The sequence below is a fragment of the Arctopsyche grandis genome, chromosome 4 (genome assembly GCF_051622035.1).
Source record: "Arctopsyche grandis isolate Sample6627 chromosome 4, ASM5162203v2, whole genome shotgun sequence".
Taxonomy (NCBI): Eukaryota; Metazoa; Arthropoda; class Insecta; order Trichoptera; family Hydropsychidae; genus Arctopsyche; species Arctopsyche grandis.
Window position 1 is genome coordinate 28,585,160 of NC_135358.1, and position 22,554 is coordinate 28,607,713.

Below are 22,554 nucleotides of genomic sequence, written 5' to 3' on the forward strand. Positions count from 1 at the left end.
ATAAACGACACTCGGCTTTTAAACTTTACACATCATTTTAAATTTTTAACTTGAATAAAAAAAGCTTAAAGCTAAAAATACTGAATAAATCAGTTTTTGGCCAGTATTTTATTAACAAAATGGTCAGTATTATATTATTTAATATCAGTACATATAAATAACAAATGGATATTATAAAAATATGACGTACGATCGTCAAAACAAATAGCAATGCCAGTTGGAGAGAATCAGGGGCGTCATTTCAGCTTTTCCCAGGAAGAGGGCAACATTTTTTACCTGAAAGAGATGACTTTCTAGGGGGGAGGTATATTATATTAAAAAAATTATTGTATATGATTTTTTTCAGTAATAAAAAGGCAATCCTATTCAACAATTTGTTTTACAGAATAAACGAGTTTTAAAAATATCTTCCAAAGCAAGACAAACAACAAAATAAAATATCTTTGGGAGTTAAAATTTTTCTCCGAAAAATCGACGTGTTTATACCTGAAGATGTTCTAAATACTTTTAATATTCTATTTTTGTTGGTTTAGATTTGAATTCAAATTTATAATAATACAATAAACCGTGGATAGTCCCGTTCAAATCTAGAGGGGGGGGGGGCTAACCACCCCAGCCCCCCCCCCCAAATGACGCCCCTGGGTGGAATTGTCTAAAGATCGTATCAACTTTGTGTTGATACCATAGAATCGCTCTCAGCCTCCAAAAATGTTGATACAAAAACTCTGCGCGGCAGAGTTTGTTCATTGTTTGCTAAACTTCGCCTCTCTCTCTCTCTCTTGTCTCTTTTCTGACTTTCCGACTCTCTCTTCGATGACTCGTTTTTAGACGGTATTTTTGTTAACAATGACCATTCTATGCATTCTACTTCTATGGTTGATACCATTGATGTATAATATATCAATGGTTGATACCAATCAAAAAGTAATACTGGTCATTTGTCTAAATAAAACTTACCATTTAGCATTAGTTCTGACCATTTCACTAACCTTTTATTATTTATACTGACCACTTGTATACTAAACGATGAATACTCTCGTAGATGGACTTTTCGGGTGCCAGATGTTCCGTGATAATAATCACCAAACCGTAAAATACAAGCCAAATATAATCAATAAAATGCTAACGTTCCCGCTGCTATGGCCAACATTTTCAGATACAAACAAATGTCAAAGCCTCAACATGTCATACAAACTAAAAATACATAAATATAAATGAAACTAATAAAAAGCTTCTAATAAAATGAAACTCTCCGTGTCAAAATACTCTGCTATTTTATTTATCCAATATGGATTATTAATTGCTGATTTGGTACTGAACTGTATCGCCCTGTTTCCTAGGAGTCATTCCGCAATATTGATTATGTTTTTGTAAGTTATTTTATACGAGTTATATTTTATACGATGTTTTTGTACCGAAATTCTCTCACATTACATTTTGCAGATTACAGGACTTCCTACTCATATTAGCTATGACAGCAATGCTCGTCAACTTTTTCTCGACATACTTATTTCAGGTACGTTGAATAACATTTCACAAATACACTATACTCTCGATTATCCGGGTGCGGATTATCCGTGTTTGAAAAATATTAATTATTTTTTTTAAATTGATTAAATTTTGTTCTTTTATGATAATAAGACGCACCGATTGATTGCGACCGTAAACATGCGTCTTATTTGAAACAAATTATGTCACACAGAAATGTTTTTCGTTCCCCTTTTTAAATGTATTTTACTATTGCGCCAATTCTTTCAGTCGCTTTTGATCATCGTAAAAGTAACAAGTGCGTGTATTCAGAGCAGATTTTTCCGATCATACGTATGTTTAATTATTATCAATTACTTTGTGTGTGAAATTATTTTCTTTGCTATTAACCTGCTCGAAATATAGTTAAACAAAAAAATAAGTTAGAGGCATTCGCGAGAGATTGTGATGGTTCTGCAGGTCCTTCAAAACGAAAAAGTATCAAAAAAAATGAGCAGAAGGAATACCAATTAGCGGTCGAATGTGTTTGGAAACAGCCAAGTTTTTCCATGAAAAATTAGGATTAGTAGACAACTTCAATGCTTCGTCTGGCTGGTTGACTAGATTTTTTTTCTATTTTGCCAACAGTAGTACTAACTATAGGTACTAACGGCCACACATCTGCCTAACTATAAGCGTTTTTCTTAAGAAATCTTTTTTTTTTCTTCCAATTTACATGCAGCTATCTGTCCTCCTCGGGACATTCGGCGCATTTCTTCTTTCCTTTCTTATTCCCTAGCTTGTGGGTGAAATGCCCATTGGCAATTCACTCTCTGTTACTGGTCCAAGGGATCACCTCTCCCGAGTCTTTTTATTGGCTTGTTATTGAGGTGGTTCCTAAGCCTTTCTTTATATTTTGACACCGCAGAACTTGACTCTTCAATGACCGTTGTCATCCTCGTATCTTGGTGGATTATGTCGTTCGGGACAAACCAGGGAGCGTCCAGTATAATTCTCAGGATTTTGTTCTGGAACCTTTAGATTATTTCAACGTTCGTTTTGCTCGCTGACCCCCATAGGTGTATCCCGTACATCCATATTGGTTTGAGGATGGCCTTATAAACCAAGAGTTTGTTCTCCGTGGTCAGTTTTGAATTCCTTCCAATTAACTTGAAGTTTAGTTGCTTCCTTTTTGTCCAGATGTGCTTCTTCCATGTCAACCTGCGGTCCAGGTACACGCCCAGGTATCTTGCCTCCTCTGCCTGTGGGATCACTGCGTTGTTCAACTTAATTGGAGGACAAGTCTTCCTCCTCATTGTGAAGGTTACATGGACAGATTTTTGTTCATTTGCCCGCACTCTCCATATCTGCAACCACTTTTGGATTCGGATGAGGTTTTCTTGCAAGTAGGATGAGGCGATTTCCGGTTTTTACAAGTTTGTATTATTAATATGACATTATACTCGAAACCAAGTCAAAATTTGATGATTCGGATTATCCGTGCCCTCTCGCCAGCATTAGCCCAGATAATCGAGAGTTTACTGTATACTTAAACATGTGCACCATTATAATATTAAAAAAATACATTCCAGGCTGGACTTATCCAGTGTCTATTTGAAAAGTTCAAATTTTTGATCGTCTTGATACTCGTCTACTGGTGCAGCTGCGTAGGCTGCCATACATATTGGCTCCTCATCAAATGGAACAATCCCATGCAACCGGTGACACCTCCATTGGCCCTGGCTTTTGTCTTACAACGCATAAGTAAGTATTTATAGCGATAGAATTTGAAACCGCTTCCAGCTTATCTCATCGAATACTTTTTTGCAGTCGCTCCATGCTACTATCATCTGTACAAAAAAGCTGCATTGAGAGTCAGCGACCCACGCTTTTACGAAGATATCGATTGGATGAATAACCAACTGACCCAAAGAAATTGAACAATCGACCAGCCTGTCAACGGCGTTAACGCACAATCTGTTTTATTTAAGATTACTTATACTCACAGCATTCTAGTCTGGTTAATACAATTCTAGTCATTTTTTTTTATTCCTATCTGAATCCATAAGAAGGAAATAAAATGCACTTATAATTTTGCAGTTTTATTGCGAAAAATTAATTATATTTGAAAATACACTCCCTTATACATAATGTTTGTTGTTTTTTTTTTTTATAAATAAACTTTACATGTTTATTTAATATGAACCTACTAAAACTTAACTTATGGATGCCGTTTTAATTTTTTATATAAAAAAATATCAAAAGCAATATCGCTACCGAAAGAAACATTTGATTATTTTGTTGAAAATTTTCCATTAACAAAAAGGTCACACATCTGAACATATTCACAAAATGTAAAGAAAAATAATCATTATTTGTCCATAAACTTTCGTCACCAATATACGAATGATCTACATACGTAAATGAAAACATTAATTACCACAAAGTCAGCGCTCATCTATTGGCATGTAACGTTTTACGCATAGATTGTATCGGATCATCGTATGTCTATCTATCACAGCACTTTTCCAAGACTCGTTACCAAACTACCACTTATTTTTTAAGTAGCGACGTATTCAATTGCAAATATCGTTGTAACACAATCAAAATTCAAAAATACATACGAAGTCGTAACAATCCAACGATTACATGTGGCGATGTGACAATTGACATTGTTCGATATTTCACCAAACAAGAGGAACAAAGATGTCAGAACAGCACTTAAACATACATATATATATAACATAATAGGTGTGCGTGTATCTTATTTCCACATTCTTTGATTAAAAGGGAAAGTGATTCATAAGGTTTCAATCTGATGACGTACATTCATCACTCAAGTGTTACCATACAGATGTTTTATAATCATTTCTTATAGACCTATATTTTAATATAAAATAATGTTTCTTTATTTGTCACAATGTCAATGTCTTATTTTAATGTTTTGTATACACACTGTTAGTACATTATAAAAATCTGCAAGTATCGTAAACAATAATGTGTATATGTTTGTACAATCAAAATTTACAGGTAAACGCATGCATCCAATGAGTGCTGACAGTTTTTGATAGATGAAAATATAAGTAAAACTATCTGTTTATTACAAAATTTATAGAAAATGAGTTCCAATATCATATTCAATTCATTGATAATATGAATATGATGCCAGAAAGATTAGACACAAAACATTTATATATATATACATATATGTATATAGTAATGGCTCCCGGAAAGATGCACTAAATAGTAGCGCAGTTTCGAGGTCATAATTTCGAAAGGCGTTCCACAAAAAAAAGGTTAACACCCTCGGATAACATCCAAATACTCCTTGATGCTTTTTTGTGGAATTCTATTGCATTAGTTCTCCTTGAGCATCTTTGAAAGTTTGGATGTCTCGAGAGTGCAACTATCTCAAGTGAGTGCACTTTTCCGGTCACCTATAGTAGTATATACACGAGATGAATTTATCTGCTATGAAAACATTTAATATGTGCTATACATACATATATAAAACGCTCAATTTTGGACAATTTAATTGAGTTTTTTACACTATTTCTTCTGTACAAAAATTAAGAAATAAAATAATAGTAAAAAAAATTGAAATCGATTGAAACGTTCCATGGTCAGGTTTAGTATAATAAATTCAACGTCCATTTTAACCGCAATAAAACTGTTCCTCAACATTTTGAATTTTCTGCATAAAGGCACAACATACACAACTAACTATGTATCCTCGTCAGTATGAAAATGTAATTCTAATACTTTATATTTCTAATATATCAAATTTAAAATAAATAAACGAGTAATTCTTTTTACAATCAGCGAATGTGACTTAATTCATTATAAATTTTAAACGAACGCCATAATTCAACTGATGAGAACAAAAATGGATTCACTGTTACGTTCAGAAGTATTTTTGCGACGTAAACATTAAAGATGTAACAACTGGTAACCCTGACATAGTATTATTATTTTTTGTATTTCTCTAAGCAGAGCGACATGAATGTTTAAGAATAAATTATATATGAATATTTTTGAATAAATATTAAATAAGCATTGCAACATTTACATTTTGACCTTTGTTATGTGACGCTGAGTGTGTCGAGTTAATTAATTCACTCGCATTGTAGTAAATTCATACAAATGAATCGAGGAAGTTATTACATGTACGAAAAATCATCATAACACATTGGGATTGATGCAAACATTGACTGACTGTTGCTATAGTGAATGTATCTGAATAATTTTCACACAGTTGAAGTCTTCAATTGAAATGCAACTTATTATAGGAAGATTTCTTAGAAAACTAATTTTCTTGAAATTTCTTTTAAGTGGGTTACATTTTCAATTGAAAACTACATACAGTAATACCCAGTTCTATCTTATGTGCATTACAAATTTCGATTGAGCAATTCTAAACAATACATATACATATATTGCACACTTTTATTATATAATCTGTTGTATATTCGACATTTCCAAAATGAAAGTAACCAATTCAATTATTTTTATTGAAAAAGAATACATGTTTTTAAAATGGTAAACTATATTATGAGCTTCAATTGCACTAACAACTAAATGATGCATTTTTATCACAAATGAAATATAAAAATAAAACTAATGAAGTACTTCTATACTTAGGTTTGAAATAATAATGAACATTTGATTAAATTGAAGTTTACGGTACCATGCTCCAGGTATACAAAATAGAAAAAACAAAATTGAACTAATGTAGAAAAAAAAATTAATTATCAAATTAGTTTGAAACTTTCACTTTAATATACAAGTAATAGAAAAAACAAACTTTTAAATAATTATTATTTATAGGCATTTTATAGAACTCAAAATCTATAAATCAGTATTGCGGTCTGTTTATATCAGAAAAAAATGTATTACAAAGTTGGTTTTTATAAAAATAGCAATAAGGAAGTGAGATTTTTCACTGCAATATTGTTGACATATCATCATATATCATGGTGTCCACTTTTGTCACTTGGTATCATCACAATTACACATCACTAATAACTATTCACTATGTCTTAAAAAAAAGTCTCACGCCGATAACTGTTTTTTCCCCCTTGTTTATAATATTTTTATTCACTAGAAACATTCATGGCATCACAAGAAAATGTATATTTTCAATACCAAACACCGATCAATAAATTTAAAAATGTATCTTCATCTTCAACTTCATGATCAAAACACCAATATTTATCAAAATAATGTTATAAATTTAAATTTGAACATTTTGTAACTATAATATATATATATATATATATAAATAACCAAGATGAACGAACAATGATATTCCAAACTTTACATTTCCAAGTTGCGAGTTTTTTTTTATACAGTTTAAAGATCTACACCAATAAATTAATATTTGCAATTTCATCTTGATATTAATACATCATAAAATGCCAATTTAATATATGTTATTTCAGTTATCTGATATTAAAGAAATCTTGCTTATTGAAAAATCAACAATCAGGTAAATTTCATTAAGAATTATTTAACAGGTATGAAACAAAATAACTAAACAGCATCAACAATATTTTAAGTAAAATGATAGCAACTGAAGCATTTTCAAAATGAAAATTGATATTGAGTGTTTTTATCAGAACGATGAAGACACAAATGTGTTCTCAACAAATATTATACAGACAAAATATCATGAAGCTGCAGAAGTGTTCGGAAGATATTGCTGAAACGGCCACGAGGGCCAATTTCCTCATTCTGCATAAACAATGAATTGTTGCCCATCAACAGGTGATTTCATCTGCACATATTGCGGTGTAGATCTAGTTTCGTAATTCATTGAACTTCTCCCTAAGGTACTTCTTATTCTGTAATATAAATTAAAATATAAGATTTGTTTTCATTAATACGATTACATTAAACAACGCTCTGATGCCAATGATAATACTAAATTCAAAATAACCATGTGACAATTCTGAATCAGTATTTATTTCAAATGAACAATTATATTTCAAGTGAAAATATATTTTCACAGTTTCAGTGAAATCATAACCAGTTACATTTTCAAGGTTGGTTTTATTAATTTAAGATTAGATTGTTAGGGTTGGTATTATTTAAGGGTTAGGATAGATTGTAAGGATTGGCCCTATTCATTTAAGATTGGGTTGTTGGGGTTAAATTTATAGAGTTAAACGTTGTAAATTCATTGTTTGACACATTTTCACTGCTTGAATTGGTGAAAATATATTTTCACTTGAAATATGCTTTCACTTGAAATATGCTTTCACTGTAACATATTACCACATTAACTTATAATATGCAGAATGATGAAATAAAACATCAATATACATATATTATAGTTTATTTCAAACAAAAAAGTGTTGAAACGTTTAAACGAATTTAAGCACCTTTTCTTTATTTTAAATATATAAATTCATATTATTTGGCTTCCCAATTGAAAACCGTAAATCATGCAAGACATTGGCATTTTAAAGTTATGAAGGCGATTAAATAACTAACCAAATGCACTTTCTTAAAAAAAAATTATATTTATTCACTATAAATATATAAATCATTGACAGGATAGTGGTATTTGAAAGCTGTAATTCAGCATATTTCCATAATTATTGATTTCACAACAGGTTATCTTCTACTTCTTTCAAAGAATATACTTTATGCATTATGAAATTCTTAAAATGTGGATTAATCATGGGAAGCCTTTTTATTTGCTTCCAGATTAATGAACTATAAACACCACATGAAGTAGATTTAGAAAAATAATGAAATCCAAATGCGGAATTCAAATTAGTTTTTTTACAATTATAGATCTATAAATTAATACTTACCTATATAAATACACTTTTTTTATTCAATCATCATCCAGATAACATAAGAGAATTTATATAAATATACAATACTTAAAACTAGATCTTAATTAAATTTATAACTAAAAAAAACATAAAACATACATTTAGTGATAAGATTGTACTGACTTGGCCTTGGCGTGAGTGAGGATATGAGACTTTAAATTAGTGCTTTGGGCAAATTTTTTATTACATCCATCAAAAGGACAGACATATGGACGATCTCCCGTATGAATACGAACATGCGTCCTAAAAATAAAAAAATAAAATTAAGATGGAATTCAAACGAACAAACACTTTGTAAAATAGTGCAATTTACCTAAGATTAAAATCTAATGAAAATCGTTTTCCACATCCTTCAAACGTACATTGAAAAGGTTTTTCTCCCGTGTGAACTAATTGATGTCGTTTTAATTTCGATGATTCTACAAAGGCTTTTCCTAAAATAAAAAAAGGTACACTCGGTTACTTCAATAGTTCAAATAAAAATAAGGCATTCGAATCCTTTAAAATAATTTACCACACTCGGCACACACGTGGACACGAGGTCCGTGTGTATGTAAGTGTTTCCTCATGGCACTATTATCTCTAAACATTTTATTGCATCCTTTGTGAGGACAACCTATAAAAATAAATATAAAAAATATAATACTATAATCTCATATAGATTACAAATATAAATATGTACATATGTATAATATACCTATCGTTCTATCAAGACTTTCTTGGGTTTGTTTTTTAACTTTTAATTTATAACCAGGTTTTGCAAATTCAGCCAACTGTTTTGGATCTGATAAATCCAGACCTAAAAAATAAATAAAATACAATAGCTTTAACAACTAAAAAGAAAAAAATAAACTACTTCGTTTTATTATCAGCCGTAATATAACCTGGTATTCCTTCAGCAGGTATTTTTTTTCCTGACATATACTCCGTATAATCAGGATCTGGCTCTGGATTTGACCCATCATCTGTTAAAAATAATGTATGGATAAATGAAGTTGAAATAAACGCAATCAAAACTTAAATTTTCAAATAAAACACAAACCGTCATCTTCGCCAGTCGCCCACATAGTCACACTAAATTCCCCTTCCATAGTTTTTATTTGAACTTGTTTTTGTTCCCATCTTCGAGAAACCCCTCTATTATTACCCATCACTAATGCAGGATTCGCTCCTATTCCAACATGCATATCATCTAAAATAATGTATATAAGGTTTGTTATTTAATATATTTCTTGTTTATATAAACTAAGTGCACAGATGAATGTTTTTAATTGAATAATAATTACAAAAAAATTACCTAAAGGTACTATTTGCTGCATTCCGGTTGGTCTCTGAAGTCTACGTACATTATTTTTATTTCTGAAAGATAAAAAGAAAAATAAAAAGTTTATCTCAACATTTACAAAAATACCAAAAAATAAACGTTTACAAATCAATTGAAGTGAATTTTATAACAAACCTTTGTGCAGATGGTAAACGAACAATTCCACAATTGTTGGTAAGAGAAGGAGTGTAAACAGTGCACAGAGGATCACCGGTGACGTCCAACACTTCCTCGTGAGCGGATGTACCTAAAATTACTTCATCTGAACCTAGAATGCCAGTTTTTTTAAAACATTAAATTAATACGTTTATTTAATAAAGGTAAATAGAAAACTAGGTAAATATGTATACGTCGTCGAATACATAGTTTGGGAAAATATTCACCATAATTGCTCTCATCCAACGGTTGCATACCAATAACTTGCTCTTCGACTTCTTCGTATTGATCTTCAGCAATATATTCTTCATATTGTGAAGTTTCAATTTCTTCATACTGAAAGAGACAAAACAATAAAAATAAAAATCGTTTAATCACTCGGTCACCGTTTGAGTGTAAAATAGCACTAACTTTTATTCCAACCTGATCATCCCCATCTATTTCGACCATTCCATCAGATATCTCTACCTCACACATGATATCTGTATGACTTGCCATAATAAACGAAAACTTCTATATAGCCGATGTTTATTTCGCTTCGGGGTAAACCATCTGCAAAGAAAGTATATCTATATTTATATATTTTATTCAAATTAAAATGTTTATTTGATTTTTTCAATAAAACAAACATCACTATAGTTCTATGTGATGTGATGTTCGATGTGTAGCAAAATGAAACCCGTAATCAGTAGAGTTGGAACGTGTCAACTTTGAAATGAAATATGATAATGAGATAAACCAGAGAGGAATTTCAAAATTCGAGCGGTTGGCTAAATTTTGATACATTATAAACGCTGTTTAAAATATTTTGACCGATAGATTTATTGTGTCAATATATTGTCGATCACAATCCCTAAAAACTTCTATTTTGTGGCAGCCGTAGTGAAGTGTTTTTTTTTGTCGATTCCGGCCCACCAATTATGTAAGTTAAAAATATTAAAATAATTCAACTACACTGAGCAACACAAAATCACGTTTTTCAGTTACCAGAGCGTAGACTAGCCAATCTTTATTAAGTTTGACCCACTGAATTCGAATACGATATTGATTTTTGTTGGTTAGTGATCGTAGATATGAGCGTTTAAAAAAATGCGCGATTTTTAGTTTTTTAGCTTAGCAATAGCCAGATGTTTTTTCTATTGATGGTGATTTTTTATTGTTTTAAAATACTTGTAATTAATTGTCTAGCAAATTTTAAGTCAAAAATATTTTTTTTAGCGGATTTTTTTCTCTGTGTTATGTTCCGTTTATTTGGCCAGTTTTTTATTTCACCACATTCATAAGGATTGATTTTTCATCTCAATATTTTTTTTGTCGAACTGTCGTTCAGTTCCCGTGTGCGTAAACCAGATAGCGTTGGTGCAAGCGAGATAGCAAGTCGGATGGCGAACGGTCATCTCGCTCGCCATCTCGCTTGCACTAATGCTGCAAATGTGTACAAACGAAAGCCTTTACAACGTAAGAGAACCATAAGTTTAGGGCGAGTAGGGTAAAACCATAAGTTTTTCTTTTATATTTTGAAAACCGCTATTATTTTCATGAACAATTTTATACGTTGATAAGAAAAGTCGATCTCATTAACCCTCCCGTATCGATACACCTCAACGCCAAAATTCTTATTTTTTCAATTATTTGTTAAATAGTAGTAGGATTTAGCCGAAATTTATTGTATTCCACAAAGATATCCTAATGAATGGAACGCGAAAAAAAATATATACATACTCATGGATAATAAAGATATTGACCTTTAACACAATATTTATATATATATATATATGATTTATTGGGGTCTACCTCGCGGGCCGGAATGTGAAATGTCGGAAAACACAAATATCGGAAGGCAAAGATCGATAATCGAAAGATCTCAAGTCGAAAGATCAAAAAAAAAGGGTGCATGGTAAACGGTACATGCTCACTTAATTTGCGCGAACAGGATACAGCAGGAACAAGCTTTTCCTCCCGTATTCTGCGCGCGCACAATAATACGGGAGGAAAAGCCTGTTCTTCTTGTTCCTGTTGTATCCTGCTCGCGCAAATTAAGTGAGTATGTTTACCATGCACCCTTTTTTATCTTTCGATTTTCGATATTTGCCTTCCGATATTTGCGTTTTCCGGCATTTCACATTCCGGCCCGTGAGGTAGATCCGATTTATTGGCCAACAATGCGCACCTTATGGCGTCTTTGTACCCCCACGTAGCTGCGTGTGTGATTTTTGACGTATCGGTACTCGAGGGTTAAAATCAGAGTCGAAGCATAAGGTAAAAGTCAGAGTCGGAGTATTTTGAAGCGACTCCATTGCCCTATAAAGAATAGTAGTGTTTTGATTCGAATGCCCTTAGGGCGGTTTCAGACTAGCGTATAATCTCGTTTTTTGAAGTGCATGTAGGCGCGTATAGCCGCGTCGTTTTCCATACGCGCAACTCGCACGAGCGTAGACGCGCTTATAAGCTCGTATTATCCATGTTGATACTAAATCATCACTAATAGTTCGAGCGAAAACGCCGGAATAAGCCCGTGTACGCGCGTTCGGTTTTTTGAAAAGTAGCGCGCGTGTAAGCGCGTATGCGTATATATAAAAAAAAAACGCTAGTCTGAAACCGCCCTTACAGTGGACAACGAATTTCGTCAAGACGAAAAAAGCGAAAGAGGGTTGTCATGTCATCCTTAACGGCTCGATCGACTGTTCTCAATTATTGAGCAGACTATCATTGCGTGTGCCAAATAGAATGACTAGATGTAATGAGCTCCTTTACATACCTAATACTTTTTCTAATTATGGAAGAAGCTCATTCATCTGGCGTGCAAGCTCCACCGTCAACACACTAATTTTAACAATTTCTATGTTTGACTTATTTAATATTAATGCTATACAAGCTAGAGTGATTATTGCAAATTTGTTTGTCGATGATTAATTTTATTGAAAATTTACGATTGTGATTATGAATTTTTATTTTGATGTATTTATTTTGTCTTTTTGTTTTTTGTTATATATTATATTATTTTTATTATTTCATAATTTTTATCATATTATTATTCTTATTATTTTGATATTTTTACTATACTGTTATTTCTATTTTTTTCTTTTTGTTTTCTTTAACTATCTTACTCTATTATCATTTTTGTTTCTTATTTTAAATGTTTGAGCTTTTCTTTTTTTTACCTATATGTGAAAATTATTAATGGTTTACCTGACATAATTATGTTTTTTTACTATCAATCTATGTAAAATTTCCAAATAAATAAATAAATGTCAAAATGGTATTCGGTGGTGGCGAAGCGGGTGCAGTGTCGGCGTCGGCGTTCGCGGCCTTGCGGTTGGCAACGCTCGGCATGATGGCGGGCGGCCGCGGCGGCTCGCCTGGGTCGCTGTCGCTGTCGCCGCCGCTGTGACATGGAGATCGTGCAGGCGGGGCGCGTGTGTCGCGTGTGCATGGCCGAGCCGCAGCCGCAGCAGGCCGTCTCGCTCGAGGAGGACACCTGCGCGCTGCTGCGGCTCGTGGCTTCCGTGCGCGTCTCGCCCGGCGACGGCCTGCCGCAGCAGCTGTGCGCGGAGTGCGCGCTCCGTCTCGACGCCGCAGTCGACTTCAGACGCCAGTGCGAGCACACCGATCGCCTCCTGCACCAGCTCCTGCTCCCCCTGCCCCTCCCCCTCCCCCTGACCCTCACCCACGATGACGTCAAGCACGAGCTGCCGGCGATCGCGCACTACGACGCGGCCGACGTGGACGTCAGCGTGGACCTGGACGTCAACGTCGACCACCACGACTACGACGACGACTTCTTCATGTTCAAGGTGGAGCCGGAGACGCAGCTGCACGACGGACAGCTCAAGGCGGACGCGCTGGTCAAGCAGGAGGCGGAGGCAGAAGTGGAGGCGGAGGCGCCCTCGGAGCCCGCCAAGAGGTTCAAGCCGTTCGCCTGCTCGCTCTGCCGCAAGTCGTACTCCAACGCCAAGTCGCTGCGGCGGCACATGGCGGTGCACGAAGGTGGAAGCGAGGAGTTCAAGTGCGAGTGCTGCGGGCGCGGGTTCGGTCGCCGCGACCACCTCGACAAGCACCGGCTGCGCGCGCACGGCGACCGGGCGACGCGGCCCGTGCTCGAGCTGGTGTCTCCGGGCGAGTCGAGCGCAGACGACAACGACGATGACGACGACGATGACGACAACTCGACGAGCAAGACGGTGGGGAGGGTGACGACGAGCGGCGGGGGCGCCGTGGCCACCATCAAGGAGGAGCAGCGCGACGGCGACACTCGACTCATCCTGCGGGTCATGTACAAGTGCACCATCTGCGACATCCAGTACGACAACCAGCACTCGTACGCCGCGCACATGACCAAGCACTCGGGTCCCCTGCCCAAGGGGCAGACGCACTTCTCCTGCACGCTCTGCAACAAAGTGTTCGCCAAGAGGAAGAATCTGAAACAGCACCTGCTGACGCACAACGAGGAGAAGGCGAACAAGTGCACCCTGTGCCATCGGGCGTTCACCCGACCCGACCAGTTGATCCTGCACATGAACAATCACACGGGCAAAAAGAGACACCAGTGCGTGCACTGCGACAAGGGTTTCAACATGCTCTCCACATTGAAAGACCACCTGAGAACGCACAGTGGCGAAAAACCGTACCTGTGTTCCATATGCGGAAAGGGATTCTCTCAAAACACCAACTTGAAACAGCACTTGATGAGACACTCGGCCATAAAGCCTTTCGACTGTCTCACCTGCCAGGCGAAATTCGTGTCCAAGGGTGAACTCGACGCACACTTGAGAAAGCACACGGGAGAACATCCCTTCGTCTGCGACACCTGCGGGACGGGATTCACCACGTCCAGCTCTTTAGTTAAACATAGAAGAATTCATTCCGGAGAGAGGCCGTACGCTTGCGATCTGTGTTCCCTTCGTTTCACGGCTCTCGGGACACTGAAAAATCACCGCCGCACGCACACGGGAGAAAAGCCGTTCGAGTGCTCGCACTGTGGAAGAGCCTTCACACAAAAGAGCGACATGGTATCGCATGTGAGGACGCACACGGGCGAAAAACCATACATTTGTTCAGCCTGCGGCGCGCCTTTCCAACAGTCTTCGGCACTGAAAGCTCACATTAAGACGCATCACCCTCAACTGAAAAAACCACCTATGCTCCTGACATCGTTGGAAACTATAACTTTGACTGCAGCGATGACCGTCGAACAGACGGAGCATTTGGTTAATATGTCTAAAAACGAATTTGTGGAAAATTAAAACAAACGGCTGTGAATGTTCAGTGCGACGCGGAAAAAACATTGTAAAACGATAGTAAACGGTATTTACTACGTTCGTAGCGTATAACTATTTATATATATATATATATATCAACATAGTGATATTTGACGTAAATGTAGGAGAAGATACCTATAATATGATACAAATCGATACAAATATTTAATAGGAGCTTTTGCAAAATATACTTTTTTATATTGACCAAAAATTGTATTATTATTATTTAAATGAGTAAAAATTAATTCAACAAAACTCTGTTAATGCTCATGTCTCCAGTTATTAACAACTGAGCGTAAGATTAATAAAATTTACAAAAATTATACTATAAACCTTTTATAGAAGTTTAACAATCCAAATATTTGGAAGATATTATATAAGTTAATCTATTGTTTACGAAATAAACGATATAAACTTAATTGTACAAAACTCAGTTCTTTTATTTATACACTGAATCTCCACAGTTCCCCCGAGCATCAATAAGTTCATGTTATTTGGGAAATTTTTGCATCGTTTTATAACTAGTCTATACGAGTATTGTGGGTTACTACGGCATAGTTTTGAACAAGAGGGTAATGTTTCGCGATAATATTTAGATCGTTTTTCATATACGATTGTTTCCTTATTTCCCAGAATGAGGGTTAAGAATAATACTATGTTAAATGTGCACAAAATAGCATTTTTTTCCCTTGCGCCTGTCAACCGATTATTATGCATCTAATTATATTTTGCAGATTATAAATTTGAAACTATTTAACAAAAAAAAAGTATCATTTAAAAGTGTTATTCAAAACTCTGTCGTGCCAAATACTGATAATGTCTTTCTGTATTGTACACAAACTGCCATAACCTTTTTAGAAAGTGGTGAAAACCTCCCCTACTTATATTTTTGAAATAACAATTTTCTATATTGAATTTAGACGTAAGAGTAAGTGCAGAGTAAGAAATATTAAGACATTTTTTTGAATAACCAATGATTTTGTTCAAGTAAATGAGACTAAAAAAACAAATAAATAATTTTATTGAAGACAGTCTGAATTCTTGATCAAGAAAACAAATTCATTTTTAAAAATTTCGGGATTTCTCCTGCAGTAACTAATAGTTACTTGTAAGTTCAAGAATGATACAGTGTATAGATTCTACCATAATTGTATTAAATCGTCATGTATCAATTTTCTATTAAGGATTTTTTTTATAAAAGATACAATACTGGTATGTAAATAAAAAGATGAGACGATCAACATATACATACACTAATAGAAAGCACTCATATATCACATTTTCGCATTCATTAGACAAGTAAAACAAAGAACTAATGTACTAGTCATTTTGCAGGGTTTCCCATCTGCTGGGAAATAGTAATCAAATCATCTTGTTTCAACGGTCAAAAAATTATTGACAATATTGCATAAACATGTAATGTCAAGATTTTCACTTCTTTCATAAACATTATAGTAGCAGTCAAATTATGAAACATCACAACATTTCTTGGAAACATGGGTTTTACATCTATTTGCTGTTATTTTCATTAATTATGTACTTTGCCTAACTTACATCTTATTATTTTTAAATTATATTGGTTACTAGTGCATCCAATCCTGGAAACCAGGATTTCAGACTTTTCTGGCACCCTATTCTCGGTGCTGAAATTGGTTTGAGCACCGGGATTACGGTGCTGGTAAATTTTAGCGTAATATGTCATTGTCGATTATTTGAAGATAATCTACTTTTATCACAAATATACATTAGACTGAGCAACAACAATCACGTTTTTAGTTACCAGAGCGGAGACTAAACAATCAATTTTTTTATTGTTATTAAATACTTGTAATTAATTATCTAGCGAATTTTAAAAGTCAAATATGTACATATGTATATATTTTTTCTACGCTATTATGCATTTATTGGGCAGTTTTGGCCAAAAATTAGTTTTCTATCAAAATATTTTTTTTCATCTAAGCGTATTAATTTTGGGTTTTCCCAATCAACAGAAAAAACATCTATTGATTCCAATACTCACTTTTGGCACAGTAATACTAGATTTTGAGTTAAAGACTGCAAAAGCCAAAGAAATGAAAAATTACATATTTTTTAAATGCACATATCTTACAAATGAGAACAAACCAAAGAAAATCATTGTCATGTTCGAATTTAGTGGATCAAATTTAGTAAAGATTGATTACTATCCACAAATTTTTTTGTTGCTGTGTTATTGTATCAAAAACATGTCAGCTAAATAAAAGGCTAAAAAATTATATATATAATAATACGAAGTTTTTTCTGTATTAAGGGTATTGCACGTTCAAGCCTCTAAATTATATTTATTATTTATGTATTGATAAAAAGTATACCACTGCAACATAAGAACATAATCTTTAATTAATCTTTGACAAAACCAAATAAAGAAACACAAACCTATTACAGCAATATGTGGAAACTATGTATATTAAAAATTAATTCTTGAATAAAACATGTACAACGAGGCATAAATATTATTTTTAACCAATCTAATAACAGTATCCCATTCAATGGATGGTTTAAAAAACATTTGAAGATTCAAACTATCAGTAAAAGAACGGACCAATTAACCGTCGTAAAGATCAAACAAAATTTTCAAGAATGCAGTAGTAAACATTGGTAGCAAACAGTATATATAGAAGTTTTTTCTTTAATTATATTCGTACATTTTGTTGGCAGTGTTTTAGCTGTGACGTACATATATATTGTGAATCGAAACGACTATTATAGGACGGTGAGCGTTATCTCACACAGATACACATAATAGCGCTATTATATATATGATAAATTTAATATGATTGATGTTGGCAGCTATATAAAAGACAGTAATAGCACAGTTTTTCAAATGTCTTCATTCTATCACAATGTAAAAAATGTTAGTTAACAATCAATTGAACATTCCAGGACCAAAGCTATTACCAGATAGAGAAGAAGCAGTGCTCTCAAGTTTTTACCAGAGATGGCGATTTCAAATTGGAAACATTTTTGATGAGACCTTTTCCAGCTGAAGCAACTATTTGCAATGAAGGATTACAAAGCTGTAATAAGAGACTCTGGTGCAAGACGTATTATAAAGAGTACATTTGGTATTCTGGTTCAAAAATGGAGGTAATTTTTGAAACCATTTCAACTGAATGTGGACACTGGTTGATGTTGTTATGGCTTGCTTAAATCGAATAAAATATTTCTTTATAAGATTAATTCTATTAGTTTTTCTGTAGCGAACGTTGTCGCAGAACTTGGCGTGAATATAACTCAAGAGCTCACCCGTTCCGAGTGACTGCTGTGAACTGACTGCTTGATTTGTGCCTTGTTGCTAACAAGTCCATACATGACAAAGAATGCTGAACTCGTGACCATCCTCTGTCTGTGTGGGCTTTTAGTTAAACTTTATAAATTAATATTTTTTGTAATTTTTAATAATAAAAACCTTGTATAATTTATATTTTTATGAATATCGTTAATTGAACCAAATGCAGTTTTTGTAAACCTACAAATTTTTTTAAGTTTGATAATATTTGATATAGAATTTTCCAATAAATCGAAAAATCCAAACCAACAAGAAAGGTAGATAATCTTGGTAATATATGTATTGATGGTACTTTCTCACTATCTGGAGGCCTCTTTTTAAATCAAAGATTATATTTTTTGTATTAAAAAAATAGCTTATTCGCTCTACCATCTACAGAAGAGTATGGTCTGAAATTCTTAAAAAAGAGAGGGGTATTGGCAAGGATGTTGTGTGCAAGAAATTATGATATGAAGTTCTAATTGTCTTGACGAAAGAAAGTTAGCATATGACATGAAAATTGATTCTGGAGCCAATCGTCTACCATTTGTTTCTTTGTTGGCCAGAGAATTGGCATTGATCAATTGTGCAAGGAGAAATTAGGCACAACCAAGAACATAACTGACGACTAGAACAACTACACTGAAAATTTTAACAAACCACCCAAACAGACAATAAAGAGGCAAAACATCAATCGTTGAAAGATAGTTTAAAAACAGAATACTTTCTAAACAGTGGATTTTTGGAGAACTTTGTCGAGGGATTCACATTTTTTTTTTGCCAGAGTGATTTACTACATACAGTTGAAGAATTAAAAAAACCTGGATTTGAAAATAGCAAAGTCAATAATTGCTATAACTTGATTGATCAGCACCCTGACGCCCATACTCGGAGCGTAAAACGCAAATATGGTGGTGTAATTAACGACACTGAAGAATAGGGTTGCCATCTTTGTGGTTTTGACCTGGGAATATGTGGGGTAAATCCCACACGAAATTATAAAAATAAATAAAATCGTATATTAAAAATACATAGCTTATATGCAAAGCGCATAAAGAACCAAAGAGATCTGTGGCGCATATCTCGTGCACGAGACGTTTGGCGATATCTCATGTACAAAAATTTGTTACCGGAGGTATACATAAAGGCTACTGATTTTGTGGCAAAATTTTATAACTTTGAAAACAGCCGACTCAAATATACATATGTATTTCAGTAATTGATCTTAAGAACGAAAATTTGAAATATCAATATTTTATAGATGTTAAAAAAACGCAAATGTAGAATTACATGTTGATGTGCCTTCTCAAAAATATCATTCCATTTCCAAACTTATATTAACACACAGGATACCGTGCGCACAAATTTGTGCGTTTGAAAAACTTCCTTTGGCTACCGTGCGCACAAATTTGTGCGTTGCGTCACTCCTACTTCATATAAAGAAAAAACACGTTGAACCTCGTATTTCTTGTAATTTATTCATATCGGGGCTTAGTAAAAGATGTCGTTGGTGATATTTAACTAAAATAATTTAAAAAAAGTCGATATTGAAAAATCTAGAAGGTTAGAAACTGGACTATAGCAAATGTACCAAATATTTCTTTAAATTTACAAAATATTTCTTTGGTTATGCCGAAGATGTCTCAAATTTTATTTTATTTAACTAAAGCGTATAGGAGGTTTGTAAAAATAATAGAACAGATCGTCATCGACCTTCTCAGAGGTTCGAAACCAGCGAAAATTTCATTAGTGTATGAATTTCATATTGTGTTTAAATAACGTGTGTGTGTGTAAATAATAAAAATATGTAGTACTATCAAAAACCATTAAGTGAGTTTATCGATAATATATTATAATATAAAGGAAACTTTTAAATAAATATTGTGTAAATATCTACCAATCAATCAAATGTGAATATCTACATAAGGGGTGCAGTTTGCTGGGTGAATGCTTTTTTTGTGTTTTTAGTTGAATAAATATGTTTGATTTTTTTTATATTCATGTTCTGAAAAAATATCACCATTGTTTACTATGTGCCCTTTTATATTTCTTCGGTAATTTATTGCCTACACTTGACTCCTGGTTACTAACCACTGCACTAGGTAATAAACACATTTTGGGGGGACCTTTTTTTTTCTCACATCTGTTTTATGTTCCTCTTAGATTTTGCCGATGTCCTAAAATTCTCTCACTGATATTGTTATTTATGACGAAAGAGGATTAACCTTGTTCGATGTCGGCAATTCCAAAGCGCATATGGAATTGCATCTTACTGCATTGTATTTATAGGTTTCAAATAACAACATTTGTTGTTTTTGTTACACAAAGGTTCACTGCTGCTAGATTTTTTTTGTTTATTTATAAAATATGTATATTTGCCATATTTATACACATTTTAATTATTTATTTTATTAGTACGCGACTCACAGTTTGACTTTTACTGATTTTACAATTACGAAATTTTAAGATAGTCCATACGAAACTGCATTTCAAATTTCACTTTTATACGTTTACTGGTAAAAGAGATATGACATTTTAAACAGTTACAGTTTTATGCAAAGATTAGCGCAAATTCTCCCCGCCGCACGCCTGTTTCTTTAGCAATAGCCCGTGGTATCCTATGTGTTAATATGACAGTATATGTATATATATGTGTAGACTATAAAAGAAATATTATTCATTTACATTTTATTCGTGACAATTCCAGTCGATTTGGTTATCGAGACGGAAAACTAAATTACGTTATGATAAAAATATTTACATTGCAGACTTGGCACAGAACCGAGTGTCACGGGTGCCAAGTGAGAGAGCATCGACGAACGAAACGTAACGTACAAATTTTGACAGGTCTGTTATGGAATTAAAAGCACAAATCGCGACGAAAACATAGACAGACAAGTCGAGCAAACTTTGTCTCGTCTCGATCCACGCGAATACTTTTCAACGAATGCAACGTGCGAATATTATCGGTCATTTTAATCGAACTTAAAAAGGATCGATGTCATAGGGCAAAGTATAAAGAGAGACGCGTCTATTATTAATAAAACGAAGATCAAAGATAGCGTAATTTCGAGTTATCGAGGTTTTAGCGAAATCGGGTAAACAAACAACAATAATAAGAAATAAAAAAACAAAAGAATCATTTTTTTGTTGTTTTCAAATATGACAGAATGTCACACGGGCGTTCGGGAGCAAGGCGAATATATGCAAGACGGTGCGATGCGGTGCGTCCGAAGAGTCGACGTTGGACGTGCGGTGGGTGGAAGGTGGTGGTAGGCGGTGGGAGGACAGACGCGGTCAGGACGAAGAAACGGCAGACGGCAGACGCAGACGGGAAAATAAACATAAACAAATGCAGCGGCGAGTGCGCAGCGGGGGTGCGGGGCGGGGGGCGAGCGAGGGCAGGGGTGCGGGGGGGCGGGGGGCGGGGGGCGAGGGGTGACAGGAGGCGGCGGAGGCGGAGGCGGGGGGGCGGGCGGACTGACCTGCGGGGGCGCGGCTGCGGGGCGAACTGCGGGGCGGAGGGCGAGGTGGGGGGTCGCGCGGCCGCCGACACGGCCGCCGCTACTCATGCCGCCGCCGACACGTCCGGCAACACAACATGGCCGACCCAACATGGACGGCGGCGACAGCAACGACTTCGACGGCACGCGAGCGCGACGCATCCGACGCCTCTCGACGCGCCACTCCACTCCTCTACGAGCGCCACTCGCCCTTTTCTACCTCTTTACCTCTTCGGCTCTTGCTCTCATCTATGTAACCGTCGATCATAGGCGGATCTTCCCCATTCAAAGAGTTTTATTTCATTCATATTCATACACATATTTTCAGTTTTAATTTGCATAAATATATTTTAATTCTTTCTATTTTTATGTTACATACATAACTGCACGATTGTTTTTATTACGAGCCCTTCATGTAGACGGACTGAAATAATAAAAGATGAAGGTGACCGATCGTGCAATTAACTATTCAAAAAATAAGTCTTTATGAATAAAACATAGACCACACTAAGGTCTGTTCATACCTATTCAGCACGACCCGTATCCTGCAGGTATCCTGCAAGTGCGGATAGTATTCTTTGGTACATTATATGGACGTATTCATACTCCATTCGCGCATGCGCATTTACGCATTCGTGCGCGTCCATATAGAATGTACTAAAGAATACTGTCCGTACTTGCAGGATACGGGTCG

The 22,554-nt window shown here is 34.9% G+C and overlaps 3 protein-coding genes across 7 annotated transcripts; 2 read left to right on the forward strand and 1 right to left on the reverse strand.

Moving 5' to 3' along the window:
* The first annotated feature begins 1,010 nt into the window (after positions 1–1,010).
* On the forward strand, positions 1,011–3,616 carry LOC143910593 (transmembrane protein 138). The gene is made up of 4 exons (XM_077429126.1): positions 1,011–1,370; positions 1,444–1,516; positions 3,060–3,231; positions 3,298–3,616. Exons 1-4 carry the CDS (start codon positions 1,243–1,245, stop codon positions 3,405–3,407), a joined length of 483 nt encoding a protein of 160 aa, XP_077285252.1. The 5' UTR covers positions 1,011–1,242; the 3' UTR covers positions 3,408–3,616.
* Positions 3,617–6,812: 3,196 nt separating this feature from the next.
* Positions 6,813–22,034, reverse strand: LOC143910506 (uncharacterized). Of its 5 annotated transcripts, none has more exons than XM_077429011.1 (12): positions 21,843–22,034; positions 10,216–10,344; positions 10,020–10,128; positions 9,772–9,904; positions 9,610–9,671; positions 9,355–9,504; positions 9,197–9,277; positions 9,010–9,111; positions 8,827–8,928; positions 8,626–8,746; positions 8,412–8,555; positions 6,813–7,310 (listed from the first exon to the last, which is right to left on the reverse strand). In XM_077429011.1, exons 2-11 carry the CDS (start codon positions 10,288–10,290, stop codon positions 8,414–8,416), a joined length of 1,077 nt encoding a protein of 358 aa, XP_077285137.1. In that variant the 5' UTR covers positions 10,291–10,344; positions 21,843–22,034; the 3' UTR covers positions 6,813–7,310; positions 8,412–8,413. The 5 variants fall into 5 exon arrangements, with proteins under 5 accessions (XP_077285137.1, XP_077285133.1, XP_077285136.1 ...); XM_077429007.1 differs by having other exon boundaries at positions 8,436–8,555; positions 10,204–10,344; positions 21,843–21,993; XM_077429010.1 differs by having other exon boundaries at positions 10,204–10,344; positions 21,843–21,993.
* On the forward strand, positions 12,894–15,470 carry LOC143910505 (uncharacterized). Its single transcript, XM_077429006.1, has one exon. It carries the CDS (start codon positions 13,185–13,187, stop codon positions 15,033–15,035), a length of 1,851 nt encoding a protein of 616 aa, XP_077285132.1. The 5' UTR covers positions 12,894–13,184; the 3' UTR covers positions 15,036–15,470.
* Positions 22,035–22,554: the final 520 nt, after the last annotated feature.

What these genes read in the sequence shown, in the direction of transcription:
- LOC143910593 (XM_077429126.1), top strand. Translation starts at nt 1,243, where the DNA reads ATGAAACTCTCCGTGTCAAAATACTCTGCTATTTTATTTATCCAATAT. An exon ending in TCTCGACATACTTATTTCAG is followed by an intron (nt 1,517 to 3,059) that starts GTACGTTGAATA and finishes AATACATTCCAG; the next exon opens with GCTGGACTTATCCAGTGTCT. An exon ending in TTTTGTCTTACAACGCATAA is followed by an intron (nt 3,232 to 3,297) that starts GTAAGTATTTAT and finishes ACTTTTTTGCAG; the next exon opens with TCGCTCCATGCTACTATCAT.
- LOC143910506 (XM_077429007.1), bottom strand. Translation starts at nt 10,290, where the DNA reads ATGGCAAGTCATACAGATATCATGTGTGAGGTAGAGATATCTGATGGA. An exon ending in GCAGCAAATAGTACCTTTAG is followed by an intron (nt 9,505 to 9,609) that starts GTAATTTTTTTG and finishes ACATTATTTTAG; the next exon opens with ATGATATGCATGTTGGAATA. An exon ending in ACCTGCTGAAGGAATACCAG is followed by an intron (nt 9,112 to 9,196) that starts GTTATATTACGG and finishes TTTATTTTTTAG; the next exon opens with GTCTGGATTTATCAGATCCA.
- LOC143910505 (XM_077429006.1), top strand. Translation starts at nt 13,185, where the DNA reads ATGGAGATCGTGCAGGCGGGGCGCGTGTGTCGCGTGTGCATGGCCGAG.